The sequence below is a fragment of the Plasmodium berghei genome (assembly GCF_900002375.2).
Source record: "Plasmodium berghei ANKA genome assembly, chromosome: 11".
Taxonomy (NCBI): domain Eukaryota; phylum Apicomplexa; class Aconoidasida; order Haemosporida; family Plasmodiidae; genus Plasmodium; species Plasmodium berghei.
The window spans coordinates 669902-684724 of NC_036169.2; the positions used below are offsets into that span (position 1 = coordinate 669902).

A 14823-nucleotide genomic window follows, 5' to 3' on the forward strand; every position below is an offset into this window, starting at 1 on the left:
AAATTAAAAAAATTCACAAAAAAAATATTATAGTTATAAAAAAGTAGCCAATTTTCCAAGCACAATTGTGAGCATAATAAATGATGGCGCAACTGGAATACTTGTGATGGTACATATAAAATATATCATCACTATAATATGCTGTGGTTTAAATTGTGTCCATGTTTTTGTATACTTTCTTTTTTGATTATAGTAGTTTATCAAAATATTTTATTTTTTTTAACAACAATTTTTCCTGATTTTTTATCAACACACTCAAATTTGGTTAATCCATGTAATTTTTTTGAAAATAAGAAATGATTTTCATTATGCAATAAAGAGTATTGATTATTATCTTTGTTTTGAATATTTTGAAAATCTTTATCCGATTTATTTATTAAATTTATTTTACTTTGATTTAATAATATTCCTTGGTCATAATCGATAAATATTTGGTGTTTTTTTATTAACGGTTCACCAAAATTTATTTTATTTTTTATTTTTTTATGTAAATTTTTTTCTACATTTTCAATTTTCGAATAAGTTGGAAATAAAAAATAATTTCTGTTTTTAATAAGATTGCTATTGTTATATTTTTGTGAATAATTTGAATTTTCTTTAGAATAATCTTGTTTTCTTTCATACAACTCCATATATAAATTTTTTTTTTTTTCATTTTGATTGCAATATATTAAATTTGTTATGTCTCTTTTTGTTCGTTCATCGGCTTGATTTAAAACATTGAAATTGTAAAAGCATATATTTTGTAAAAAGTTTTTTATAAAATTAGTTTTTTTATTAATCGATTCTAATGATGTAAATGAATCTTTGTCAAAATAATAATATTTCCCATTTAATAAATTTAAATGTCTTTTTTTTAATTCCATAAATCCATTTAAATTTTCTGAACAAGCTAAATATTTTTTTCGTGATAATATATCGATATATATATTTTTACCATCCCCTTTAATAAATATATCAAACATATAAGGTTTTTTTTCTTTTAATATTTCAAAATTTTCTACATTTAAATAATTTAATATGTTCAATATCTCATCATGAATAGTTGTATATTCTTTACATTGAATAAAATTCATATTTTTAGAAATAAATGTGTTTATAGATAGTGGAAATTGTTTAATGAAATGTTCTTTTTCAAGAACTGTACTAAAGCATATAATACTTAGCATGTTATTTTTTTTGGCATTTTGCTTGCTATCATTATTCATACCAGAACTATTGCTATCTATACATATAATATGATTAAAAAAGAGTTGCATAAAATCAAAGTCATATATATTATTCATTACCAATCCCGTGGTAAATACGATTAACTGTTTTGGGGTAAAACTACATAACAACTCCTTTCCTTTATCAACACAAATTTTATAAAACTTATCATTTTTGTAATGAAGTTTTGATAAACTATGAATAATCAAGCTTAAATTTATTGCGGATATATTTTCAATTCTTCGAGTTAAAATTTCGCATATTATATCAAAGAATTTCTCATCTTTTTTTTTTAACTTCCCTAGTGTGTACACAATATTTGTGATATTTACATCATTTAAACTTTCAGCGTGCCTGTAAAAAATCGAAAAATATCAAAAAAAATGAAAATAAATATGTGTGCAAAATGGGAATATATATAGGAGAGACATAATTTTATGCATTTTTAAGAATTCAGTATGGTATGTCTTTTCAAATTTTGTTTTTTGATTGGCTTTAACAAATTTGTTCTATTTCAAAAGAAAACATGAATTTCTCGTCAAATTTGACATAATTACAAAAATAAAAAATGCCTGAACGTTCATATTTTTTTACTATTTAAATGCGTTTTTTTATATAGCTATTTTTTATGTAGCTTTTTTTTTTTTTTTATTTCGCATAGATATACCTTTTAAACAAGCTAAGACAAGAATTAACGAACTTGTCATCATAGTACTCATTTTTTGAGAGAGAATAAAAGGAAAGACAAAGAGATAAAATGTTAAACTCTTTAGTTCTGTTTGTAAAAACGTTGGCTAAATATTTGTAAATAAATTTATAAAAGCCAAGATTAAATTTAATGTTACTTAAAATGTAGAGATATAAAGATATATATTTTATGTCTACATTTTTAATATTTTTTTTAATTCTGTAATGTAATTTGTAAAATATTTGTATAGGTACTAAATTCATTTTAAAATAATAATACAATATTAATATTAATATATTTGTATTTTCATTAAATGCTGTTTTTTTATTTATTAAATGAATAATTGTCCTTAGAATTTTTATGTATGTGTTTTTGTATTCATTATATTTTATATTTGATTTATTTAATTGAGTTGCATTCTGTATAATCATTTTTTCATTATTTGTTAAGATATTTATGCTATTATTCAATTCAGTATTATTTTTAATGTTGTTTTTGTGTGTCAATTGTTTATTATTATAATTATTTTTAGCGGTTTCATTTTTATTCTGGTTAATATTATTTAGTGCATTGTTATTTAAGCAAAATAATATATCGGATTTACTAATTTTTATATTAGATTTATTCATAAAATATAAAAGAGAAAGCATATCTAAATAGTTCAAATTACCAACATTTAGTAATATATATTTACATATATAAAGCAAATAACAATTTGATATATTAAATAAAGAAGAATATGCATGTAATATATAAGACAAGGCACTATTATTTAAGTGGTTTGTATACAAATTTAACATATTAATTTTATGATTTTTTTTTTTTTTATGTAACAATTTGATAGTATATTGATAATCGTCTTTATTATTTTGGTCATTATCTTCACTTTTTAATAATTTAGTTAATTTATTATTTTTATAAACCTTAATATGATTACAAATATTTTTTAATATATTTTTATAATATGCATATTTATTTAATTTTATATTTTTATAACTTATAGCAACAGACAATAATAAAGATGGTGATGCTGTGTGTATATTATTATTTATATGATCAAGAAAATTTTTAATTGTTTTGATATTTTTTAAAACATTAAAACTTATTTTTGATTTACTTAAATTTTGTAATTCATAAATAAAAACACTTATTTTTATATTTTCTTTATTTTTTTCATATTCATTTATTTTTTTTAGACATAATATTAAAATATGTTCACTTTCTTTATTTATGTAACTGTTTGTATATGCAGAAAATAATTTATTGGTTTTTAATTTTTCATTTAATATTAATTTGTCGTTAAATATATTCATGTTATTATTATTAATATGAATATCTATGTCTGATTTATATTCATTCATTCCATTTTGACTATTCGAATGGTTTGTTGTTTCCCCATAAAGATATGGGAATTTACTAACAAATCGTTTTACCGTTATTATTTTTTCAGTTTTAAAACATTTTGTCATTTGTGGAAACTTAGAATAAGCTCCTATATATTGTATACTTCGCATTGTATATCTATTCACGTTATAGATTAATAAGATTGTTTAACATTAGATTATATGTGCATATTTTTTAAAATTTTTTCCAATTATCACTTTTTTAAATGGTTATTATCAATTTATATATGTTTCAATTTTCCAGGTTCATAGTTTTCTGCATTTCACTTTTTTCCACATTTTTTTATCGATCAAATATAACTATTTATGATACGATTTCTCAAATCTGTATATTAGTGTATAAATATAACCTTCAAATTGTATAATAAATTTGGATTAAATAATTTTACAAAACATTATTTTTATTTAAAAAAGATAATATATAAATAACAAACTATACTAAAAACAATAAGAATAATTTAATATCAAATTTCTAATTATTTTAAAAGATAATTGATAAATGTATTATGAATTTCTATAAGATTATGAAAGAAAAACATATCACAAACAATTATAATTTTTTATAGAAAAAAAATCAAACTTCCCTTGTTTCAATAGTTCAAAATATTTTTTATTCATTTTGATATATTTAATTATATTGTTGATTTTTGTGTATATATTTTATATTATTTTTTTTTTTTAAATGTAACTAGAATATATAAAGAAAAATGTTGATGATAATTTTTTAAAATTAAGCAAGTGGCATATAATTAAAAAATCCACACTTGGTATTTTTTATTTAATTTTTTTTTTTTTTTATGGAAAAAAATGCATTGTATTGCTTTCCTTTTATTTATTATATTAAATAAGATTTTTCACTCTTGATGATTTTGATTATATTAGATCGAAAATTATAATTTTTTAATAATACACATCATAATGTTTCAATTGATTAAAATATAAAAAATTCATTTAGCTAAAACTTCAAAAATGTGAAAAAAAAAATTTATTTAATTTGTGATTATAATGCAAAAAACCAAATTTTAAGACATAAAATGAATAGCACAGAAGAAGCTAGTTTCCACAATTCTGTGAATATATATTTTCCAGAAAATATAAAAATACCTGATAATGTATCCAAATGTTTTTTGTATGGATTTTCGAATAACAACACTTATGCTACCATTTATGTTACTTCCAAATATGTAAAATCATAAAAACATAAAAAATTATATTTATGACAAACCATATTATTTCCAATTGGTAATATGTGTATCTCTCTTTTATGTTCCACATTTAATTTTTTTTTTATTTTATTTAACCCTTTCATAGATTAAACAAATAGAATTAGAAAAAAATCATGACCAGAAGAAATATTGGGAAACGTTTCGAATACTGGGCGAATTAGTGTTTGCAAAAAATTATGACGATATAGAAAAATATACAAACTCAAAAGACAAGAAAGATAAAATAAATTATATATATAGTATTTATTATAAAAATAAACCAATTGTTGTAAAAATTAATACAGAAAATGACAAAAAAACTAGCGCCTTATTTATTTTATATAATACAAACAAATATATTTATAACTATGATGCTGACCATGTAAACAGTTTAATTTCAGATGCATATAAAATAAAACTCGTATATACATATTATAACAACGATGATAATATAGATATAAATTGTCATAAAAAAAATGAATTAAATATAAATCCTGAAAAAAGCAGTGTCATATTAAATAATTCAAATTTAGATAATATAAAAATAAAGGACGTAAGCACTGTTAATGAGAAATTATGTCAGTATATGCATACTACACCATATAGTGATAGTAAACAATATTATGAAAATAAAATAGAAAATAAAGGAACAGAAAAAGGAAAAAAAAAAAGTTATGATTTATTGAAAAACAATATATGTGAGCATTTACTTATAAGGGATGTAATCAAATTAATAAATACAAGATATGTTTATATTGAAGAAATGGAAAAATTTGATGATAAAAATAGTGGAAATGAAACATGTAGCAAAGATGATAAAAACTATTTCTTAAAAAAAGACAATGAAAAAATCAAAAAAAATATACTAACTCAAAGGTTTATTCATATAACTTATATATGGCTTTTTTTTATGTACATAATTTCAGTTATAAATAAGACAATATACTATTTACTTTGTATACCATACATTTTTAACGAAAATTTTGATTCAAAAAATAAATTAACGATTTTAAAATTAATAAAAGAAAAATGTTTGTTAAATTCTGAATGGTATAAAATATTTTTGCAAATAATTGATAATAAAAAAAAAAAAAAATTTTACAAATATTATAAATATAAACAAATATTATTAATCCGAATATTTAGTTTATTATTAGATATATTGGGGGGGATAATTTTATTTTATATGATATCAATTCAAATACTTAATTTAGGTTTTATTTATGACAAAATAAAAATAGTATTTGAAACGAGCACTTTAACGTATGGAATAAAAAACTACAACATTCAAAACTTAGGCATATGCATATATATATTATATTTATCTGCTTTGAAATATTATAAAAACATGTATACAAACAACATATTAGTATGTATAATATAATACGCATATGCTTTATTTGCTAATTTTATTTTTTCGCTACAGATCAATATTAGGTACATTATTGCAAAAACCATTCGGAATAAAATTAAACAATAATTTTACATCTTTTATTGGAAGTGTCATTATATCGATTTTAGACAAATGGTATGAATATTATCAGAGCATTTATTTGCTTATTTTAAAAATTGTTTGTGTGCATATCTTAAAATTTTGTTATTTTTTTTTACACAATTTTTAGGGAGTTTTTTAAAAATTTAATTCCATTTAAAAGGAATTCGATAATCCGTTTTTTCAGCATATCCAGTTTATTGGGATTATCTATTTTTCTTTCCCTTACTATTGATTACTTTAGATTTATAACTGTACATGTAAAAATATATTAAACTGATTTAAAAAAAATAAATATATTACTTTTTGTTGTTATTTCATTTATTATTTTTCCTATTTAATTATACATTTTATACTTTATTCTGTACAATTCAGGTAACAATGATATTTTTTTTTTTAAAAAAAATATTTTCCATATTCCATAGTACTATGTATTCTTTGTATTTACTATTCAAGTATGCTTATAATTTATAAAACAAATAAAGAAAAATAAGTAACACTCTTATTCGTTATTTTTACTTATTTCTTTATATATTTGTTATTATTTTTTTTAGTGGAAAAAAATGGAATATTCTAAAATCAAGAGTAGACACAAATTATTATACTAACAAAGAAGTTATACTTGGTTCAAATTAAAAATAAAATATAAAAATAAATGACCAATTATATATGATTGCATTATTTAGTTTTATATTATTATTTTTTTTTTTGAAAAAAATATATAGGCACAATGCTATTTGCTATTTTAATATTCCTTTTTCCGACTGTGGTCATTTTGCTATTTGTTTTTGGAATTGTATACTTTGTGATTAAAGGTACTCAAATAAATAAAAGTAGTAAAAATAATAATAAAAAGCTAATAAAATAAATATGTATACTCAAAGGGGTACAAGCATTACACTAATTGATTAATTCAAATTGGAAATATATATGCTTTTTTTTTTTTGCACACTGTTTTGATAGGATTTATATATTTTTTGATAATTTTAAGGGAAATTATTTTATATTCTCCGATTTATATTTTCTTATTAAAAAGCGAAAACAAATATATTAGCAAGGGAATAAAAATGAGACAATGTAATATAAAATAATAAAAATTATTAAATAAATAATTAAAAATAACAAAAAATATATATGTTTAAAATTTAATGTTTTTTTAGGCCAATATACAGTAAATTGAAAAATGAGAGAAAAAAAAAATTAATTATTTATCATCCAAGACAATATACTATGCGTTTGCCCATCTTCATCTTTTGCTATCTATGGTGTTTAGTATATATTTTTTATTATTTAATTTTATTTTTTATTTTTATTTTTGTGTGCCACCTTTACAGAAAGCAAACGAATTAAATGACTTCCCTCAATCATATTACCTACTTTTAGAAAATGATAAATTTTTATTTTTAGACAAAATAAAATTATTTCTCGCCATTTTTTTTAATTATCAAAATTTCAAATAAATCTGTTTTTTTTTTGTATATGATAAAATAAATGAACATAGTATCCAATATAATTTCTTAGCACATAAAATATGTCGTTTTTTAATTTTGCCATTTTTTTATTTTATACTAATTTATTATTTAGCTATTCTAAGAATGCCTATCATAATACTTTGTTTTTTCTTTTTTTTTGTAATTTCATTCCGATATATTTCCACATTCTTAATAATAACATAATTGTGACATGCTTTAAAAAGCACATTTATATTATATATACATCCAATGGAGTAATAAGCTTATTTTATTTATAAAAAGACAACATAAATGAATTTACTATTTATTAATCAATATTTTATATACATATTATTATTATCTTTTAAAAAGATTAATATTTTAAAAGCACTTTATTTCAAATAGTCAAAAAAAAAAAAATAAATAAAAATAAAGGTTACTAATTAGTTACAAAATTAAATATGTTAATTTAAAAACAAAGAGAAATGGCAATATCATAAAAAAAAAATTATAATTCAATAATAATGCAAACAAATAAAAAATAAACAAAGATACACACATGTGTGGATTTATTTATTTCTTATTTAAAATTTTAATATTTATTAAGATGATTTTGTAGTTTTTCCTTGTATATATCATTGATTTTTTGTATCCCCGACTTTAGTTCTTTCTGAAAAATAAACATATAAAATAAGAAGCGGAAAAAATGAATGCGATATAAAGTTTAGGCAATGTACGATCGGAATTACAAAAATAAATAACTTTGTTTAAGACAAACAATCAAATTAATAAAAAAAAAATAATAAATTCGATGCACATAAATAAATATATGTGGAATAAATTTATATAAAATGGAAAATGAAACTTACATATGCAATTAGAGATCTTATACTGTCATGGAAATTTAATTTCAAAACATTTTTCATAAAAGTTAATTCTTTATAACACCATTCTTTTTTAACATTTGTTATTCTACGAAAAAAATGTGTAAATTATATTTCATAAATATATATTTATATAAAAAAATTTTGAAAGTAAAAAAAAAAATAAAAGTATAAAATTGTAGAATTATTTTATATAGCATTTAATATGTGTTAAATTTTCAAGCTTACGTTTTATTCTTTTTGTAGGATGCAGTATAATTGTTTAAAATATAATCATTTTTATAAATTTTAACATTGCAATCTATTAAATTATCATCATTGTTTGAACTGTAACTTCGAGTAGGAATTTGATAATTATTGTCAAGGGGAGTTTCATTAAATATTTTTTCAGAATTATTAAAATTAGTAAAATTTGAATCTTCAATATTATTATTTTCTTCATTATTATAACTATAGACATAAAATATTAATTTTTTATTGTCATTTTTATCAATATATAAATCAATTAGCATAAGAGGATAACTAAATATTATTAATCCTTGATTTGCATGACTGTTTGAAGGGATACATAACAAAAAGTTTGTATCATCTTCAATATAGTAACAGTTGAACTAAAAAAAAAAATGTAAAATAGCTAGCTGTATACATATATATGCATGTACATATTTTATTATATATATTTTTTTTTAATTATTACAATTTTATTATTATTTTTCAAGTAGCATTTAATCATATTTTTGTTTTTTATATCAATTAAAGCCGTTATACTGTTATAGCTAAAATCAAATGGTATGGTAATAGTTTCTTCACTGAAAAAGAGGAAAAATTGTTTTAGATATGAAATTTTTTGGATTAATTATAAATTTATTATTGTTTTATTTATTTAATTTCTTAATTTATAACCTTTCTGAACTTGAGACAATTTTGTTCAATTTTTTGGATAATCCATCAAGAACAAACAAAGCCTATTATGTTAAAATGGTGAAAAAATAATGAAAGGACAATTGAAATATTATTTCACACACACATAAATATATGAACATATTTTCACATGCACATGTGGTCAGGAAAATTTAGTGATTGACACATAAATAGCAAATATATAATCAGCAAAATATAGTGAGTTTATTTAGTTTCGTAGATTTTAATTTTTTGTTTTCTTACATGAACATTTCTTCTGTATATTTCTATTTGAGAAACTGGGTAAAACAAATAATTATCATCATTGTCTATAAATAAAAAATTGGTCATAATTAGGAGATTATTCAGAATATTTTATATTTAGCTAGTTTTTATTTAATTTTCTACATACTATTTACGCCATTTATAATGCTAATCAGTATTGAATCTTTCGAAATATTTATTTTTTCTTGAAAACAGTTTTCATAAATTTTACATTCCTCCTGTTGATGATAAAACATATATAAAATAATTTTTTAGAAATTGAAAAAAAAAAAAAAAAAAATATAGTACACATAAGGTTGATCGGGGTTACCCAGAATATTTGACACGCTTTGTATTCCATTGTTTCAATAATTGTTTTAATTTTGTTTGCTAGTTTTTTCTTAATCTAAAAAATGTGAAAAAAATAAAGGAAATTAAGTGATACAAGCAATATGAAAAGTTTAAATAAATCAGAATGAATATAAAGAATGTAGTTGTTATTTGTGAAAGTTTGCGTGTTATATATATTTTTTTTGTTTTATCACAAATTCTTACTTTATTTATTAATTTTAAAAGAGGAAAACAAAAGTCAGTACAAACTGAATTGTCTGTTATTTTTCCAATGTAAATTAAAGTCAAATTAGTTAACAATTTTAATGTAATAATTCTTAAATATAGATTATTTATATGGATATTTATAACATTCCATAAAACGTATAAAAAATTATGTTTTGAAATTTTAAAAAAGGATATATGAATATTATTTAAATCATAATTATAATTTTCGATAAAATTAGAAATAAATTGTATACTTAATAACAAATAAATGTCTGAAATTTTATTTTTTATATTAGTTTTATCAGATTTTTTAATATTTTTTTCTTTTTGTATATTTGTTAAAAGTATAAAATTTAATAATATTGGATTGCTTAATTCGTTATATTTATTTAAATCATCATTTTCTTTTTCCCAAGCTTGTTTTGGTTGATTGCTTATGTTTGGATATTCTTCAGGTTTGTTTTTTTCCATTTTAAGATTCAAATAATCTATACTTGTATTTCCAAAATATTGCTCTATCAAATTAGAAAACATAATTTCTTCTTCGATATTATATTCTGGTATCAAATTATCAATTGATTTTGAATATACATTTTCATAGTCTATATCATTATTTGATTTTATTTGTGTAATTGTATTTTTTTTTTTATAAGGGTCAAAGAAATAATTATAAAAAGGTGGATCTTTTAATTCGTTTAATAATATTTTATGCAAAAAATTTACATGAATATATTCTCCAAATATTAACGAATAAACAATATTATTTATTTTTTTATTTTTTAGTATATCCAATGATCTAATTAGTATAAATAATGATACATTTGTGTTAATAATATAATTATATAATACTGTAAAATTGTTTAGTGAATTTACATAACAAGTTGGATGCAAACATAGACTTAATTTGAAAAGTTGATAATATATATTAATTGCACTTAAATTATTATCATAATAACCTAATACTTTATTTATATAGGAACTAAAGTTAAATATATATTTATAAATATCATTATTTATGTTTACATCAAAAGTTATTTTTTTTGATAATATTGGAATAGTTAAATGCAACATATCCCATATATTTTGTTCGCTATTTTTTTCTAATATCATATTATTATTTAATAATTTTTTTAATTCGTTTATTTCACTAGAACACCAAGAAAATGGAAAGCAACCTGATAAATTGTCTTGATCAAGGTCGTTACCTTCATTTTTATTTATCTCGGAACCATCATTCTTTTTAATTTCATTATTTTTATCAAAATTTTCTTCAATTTTTGATTTTGGTGTCTTATTTTTTTTTTTATGCAACACACCATAACTTGAATCCATCTGAAGATATATTTTTTTTTTTTTTCTTTGAAAATGTGAACTTTTTAAATCATTTTCTTTTATATAATTTGTGCAATATTGATCAGCATCTTGTTTTTTTTCTATCCCTTTTTTGTCTTTTTTAGAGTTGTTTTTTCCTTTAAAATATAAAAAATCATAAGCACTAGTTCCTTTTTTTTCTTTTTTTTTTTTTAAACTATTTCGTTTTCCATCTGTTAAATTAGCTTCTTCATTTTTTTTATCGTTTTTCTTATTTTGGCATTCTATATGTTTAGAATCTTCTATATAAATATTTTCCTCATTATTTTCATTATCATAATTTTTGTTATTTTTATCGTTAAAAAATGCACTTGAATTTGTGGATGATATATTAGATGACGATAAATTTTTTAAAAAATCAAAATTTTTATTTTTATCTACATTTTCTCGGTCTATGAATTTTAAAAAGGGTATACCTTCATCATATTGTGCATTTGAAATATCATTAAAATGGGGTATTAACTTTGAATTTTCATTTATTTCGAAATTTGTAAGCGTTTCCCTTTTTATTTCATCAAACTGCGTTTGTTCATCACTTTGATTATTTTTGTCCATTTTTAGACTAATATCGATACTAACTTCATTTTTAGAAGAATATAATATCATCTCTGGCTGGTTATTTTGAATACAAGGTAAATCTTTTATATCTGTATTTTTTTTATTTTGAATAAAAATAGTAGATGTGTTTTTATCATTTTGTTCAATCAATTTGTGATTAAATATTTTCGAACTATCAACAATATTTTCATTATTTTCCGAAAAATATAAATAATCAAAACATTCATTTTTTTTATTTATTTTAAGATGAGATTCATGTTCTTGTTTTGTATTTTGATCATATTTATTTGAATTATAAATTTGAATATTGTCATTATCTTTTTCGATATTTATCAAATCACAATAAATAGAACTATGAAATGATCCAATAATTGGAAAATAAAAATAAATAATTAACTTTAATATTAGCATATCATTAATTTTCTTCTTGTTACAATTAAGCATATCTTCAAAAAAATATAAGACATCATCAATTTCATCCAAATAAGTATTAAACAATTTATTTAATTTTTCAGATTCTTTTATTTTTGAATATATTTTGTTTATTTTTATTAAATGTGTTCGTAAATAACAAACTAAAACTGCGAAAAAGGAAGACCTCAATAAAATCAAATTTTCAATCCCTTCATCGTCAACTAAAAAAAAAAGAAATATATAAAATTTGTCAAAAAAAAGGAAAACTCGATTTGACAATAAACCAATTCGAAATAATTTTTATAAAGAAGAATGTGTAAACTTACTTTTAAAAATATTCAAAATAATATTTTTCACATATGTTCTTGTAATTATGTCATTGAACTTGTACAATCTCAATGATTCGGTGTATAGTGGAAATTTTTTATTTTTCTTTAAAAATGGAAAAACGAAAAATGGAAAAATGGAATGTACAAAGTGAACAGATCGCCTTTATTAAGACAATATACACATGGATAGCTCCTTTTTGCTTACTTCGTTAAAAAAAAACTTAGAAGTATCATAATTTAAGAAAAAAGATATAGATTTGATCATAGAAATATAATAGGGAATGATATCTTCATCTTGATTTATGAAAGTTGTATATATTAGATTGTTAATTTTATTATTACTAAATATGTAATCTATGATATGTGGAAAAAAATATAATATGTGTATATAGGAATATGTATAATATAAAATAATTGAAAAATATAATAACATCAAAAAAGTATGTAGATATATAAGAATAGTTTTGTATTTGACAAGAATTATTTAAAATGTTTTATTACATAGGGAAATATCCTTTTGTAAATTTTGAATCAATAAAGTTAAAGATTGATAAACCTGAATTCTTATGGTTTTATTTATATCTTGGCGAAGCAAGTAAATAAAATGGGTGAAAATATTGTCTTCACAAAAGTACCTATTGATATAATAAATAAGAAATTGTAAAAATATAGACAAAAAAAAAATAGTCTAAACAAAGCACATCATATTTTTATGTTATATATATAGATTTATTTATTTGTTTATTAATTACTGAAAAATTTGGTCATCATGTTTGTCGCCCCATATTGTTATTTGTGTTATTTTTCTTAAAAGTTCGGTAAAATTATTTGTATTAACATTATTTAAATTTATGTTTATCAATTTTTCAAAATAATATCTTTAGTGAAAAAAAAAATATATATTGTAGAAAATGTAAATTTGTATGTATACACATATATATGATATCATTAAGACATTATAAATATTTTGCTTTATCTTATTTTATATGGATAATATATATATAGGATAAAATGATATTGTGTAAATATTTATAAAATGGTAATATATACAAATAACATATTTTATTTATTAATTTTTTATTTTTAACACACCTTAAATCTTCGTGAGTATATATTTCTTTTTCATTTTTTGGGTTTTTAAATTTATCATCAAAATTGGTAAAGTTAAATACATTCCACATATTTACAAAAATTGTTTACCTTTAAATTTGGATGGATCATATGTTATATTACATTATATATGGTAGTATAGGAATGGGTATATATATATAAATATTTTTTGAATTTATGTGGAAATTATTCTTATTTAAGATAATAATAAAATAATTATCAATATATATTATATATAATATATTTTTTTACATAACAAATAACACAACAGTTTTTGTGCTATATTTCTCTTCATTTTAAGATTTTTATGATTAATTTTAATTTTACTTTTTTTTAGTATTTATATTTTTTTTTTTATTAAACTTATGCAGACGTGAATAAAACTTTATAATTTTTGTTTTTCACATATTTTCGTTTATTTATAACTTTTAATTTATATTTTTTTTTTCTCATGTAGGAACAACTTTATATGCATAAATTCTGACTCGTGGAATTGCGCTATTTTTTTTATAAAAAAAATTTAAAAAATAAAATATATCATTTAAAAAATGCAATTAAGATAAATGCATATAAAATGATTATAAGAAGAAAAATACGCATTCTTTCAGATTAATATATATAAGTATAATGTTTATGTATTCTTTGTTTTATACATGTATGTATATAATTAGCACAAGGAAATGAAGGAAATTAAAAATAAAAAAAAGGAAAATAATGTTTGTTCCCCAAATGAATCAAGTATATATTTACAATGGAAAAAAAATAAATAAGATAGTTGATAATTTAAATTATTTACACCTTAATTACTTAACATAGAAAGGCAAATATTTCCGCCATCATTTTTTTCTTCATAATATTATGATTTGTGCATAATATACATTTTTTTTTCTTGCCTGTTCAGGAGGAAAAGTTAGTATTAATCCTAAAAAGCGTAATTATGAAGATTTATCCGAAAATATGAGTAAATAAAGAAAAAAATGACAATAA

General features: G+C 19.6%; 3 protein-coding genes across 4 annotated transcripts; 1 reads left to right on the top strand and 2 right to left on the bottom strand.

The window, feature by feature from the left end:
• Positions 1 to 200: 200 nt before the first annotated feature.
• Positions 201 to 3411, bottom strand: PBANKA_1118000 (heptatricopeptide repeat-containing protein, putative; the record flags this gene model as incomplete). Its single annotated transcript, XM_034565716.1, has 2 exons — positions 201 to 1563; positions 1877 to 3411. The coding sequence occupies 2 exons, from the start codon at positions 3409 to 3411 to the stop codon at positions 201 to 203; spliced, it is 2898 nt and encodes a 965-aa protein (XP_034422386.1).
• Positions 3412 to 4334: 923 nt separating this feature from the next.
• On the top strand, positions 4335 to 7457 carry PBANKA_1118100.1 (phosphatidylinositol N-acetylglucosaminyltransferase subunit GPI1, putative; the record flags this gene model as incomplete). 2 transcript variants are annotated; one of them, XM_034565717.1, is made up of 10 exons in its annotated part: positions 4335 to 4484; positions 4612 to 5768; positions 5932 to 6033; positions 6128 to 6257; positions 6373 to 6452; positions 6552 to 6622; positions 6723 to 6812; positions 6961 to 7074; positions 7158 to 7168; positions 7332 to 7457. In XM_034565717.1, the coding sequence occupies 10 exons, from the start codon at positions 4335 to 4337 to the stop codon at positions 7455 to 7457; spliced, it is 2031 nt and encodes a 676-aa protein (XP_034422387.1). The 2 variants fall into 2 exon arrangements, with proteins under 2 accessions (XP_034422387.1, XP_034422388.1); XM_034565719.1 differs by lacking the exons at positions 6373 to 6452; positions 6723 to 6812; positions 6961 to 7074; positions 7158 to 7168; positions 7332 to 7457 and having other exon boundaries at positions 6552 to 6605.
• A 583-nt stretch (positions 7458 to 8040) lies between these two features.
• Positions 8041 to 13907, bottom strand: PBANKA_1118200 (conserved protein, unknown function; the record flags this gene model as incomplete). The annotated part of the gene is made up of 14 exons (XM_034565720.1): positions 8041 to 8118; positions 8318 to 8420; positions 8561 to 8943; positions 9030 to 9141; positions 9236 to 9297; positions 9497 to 9561; positions 9645 to 9735; positions 9828 to 9902; positions 10052 to 12618; positions 12724 to 12829; positions 12932 to 13080; positions 13228 to 13361; positions 13479 to 13604; positions 13819 to 13907. The coding sequence occupies 14 exons, from the start codon at positions 13905 to 13907 to the stop codon at positions 8041 to 8043; spliced, it is 4140 nt and encodes a 1379-aa protein (XP_034422389.1).
• Positions 13908 to 14823: the final 916 nt, after the last annotated feature.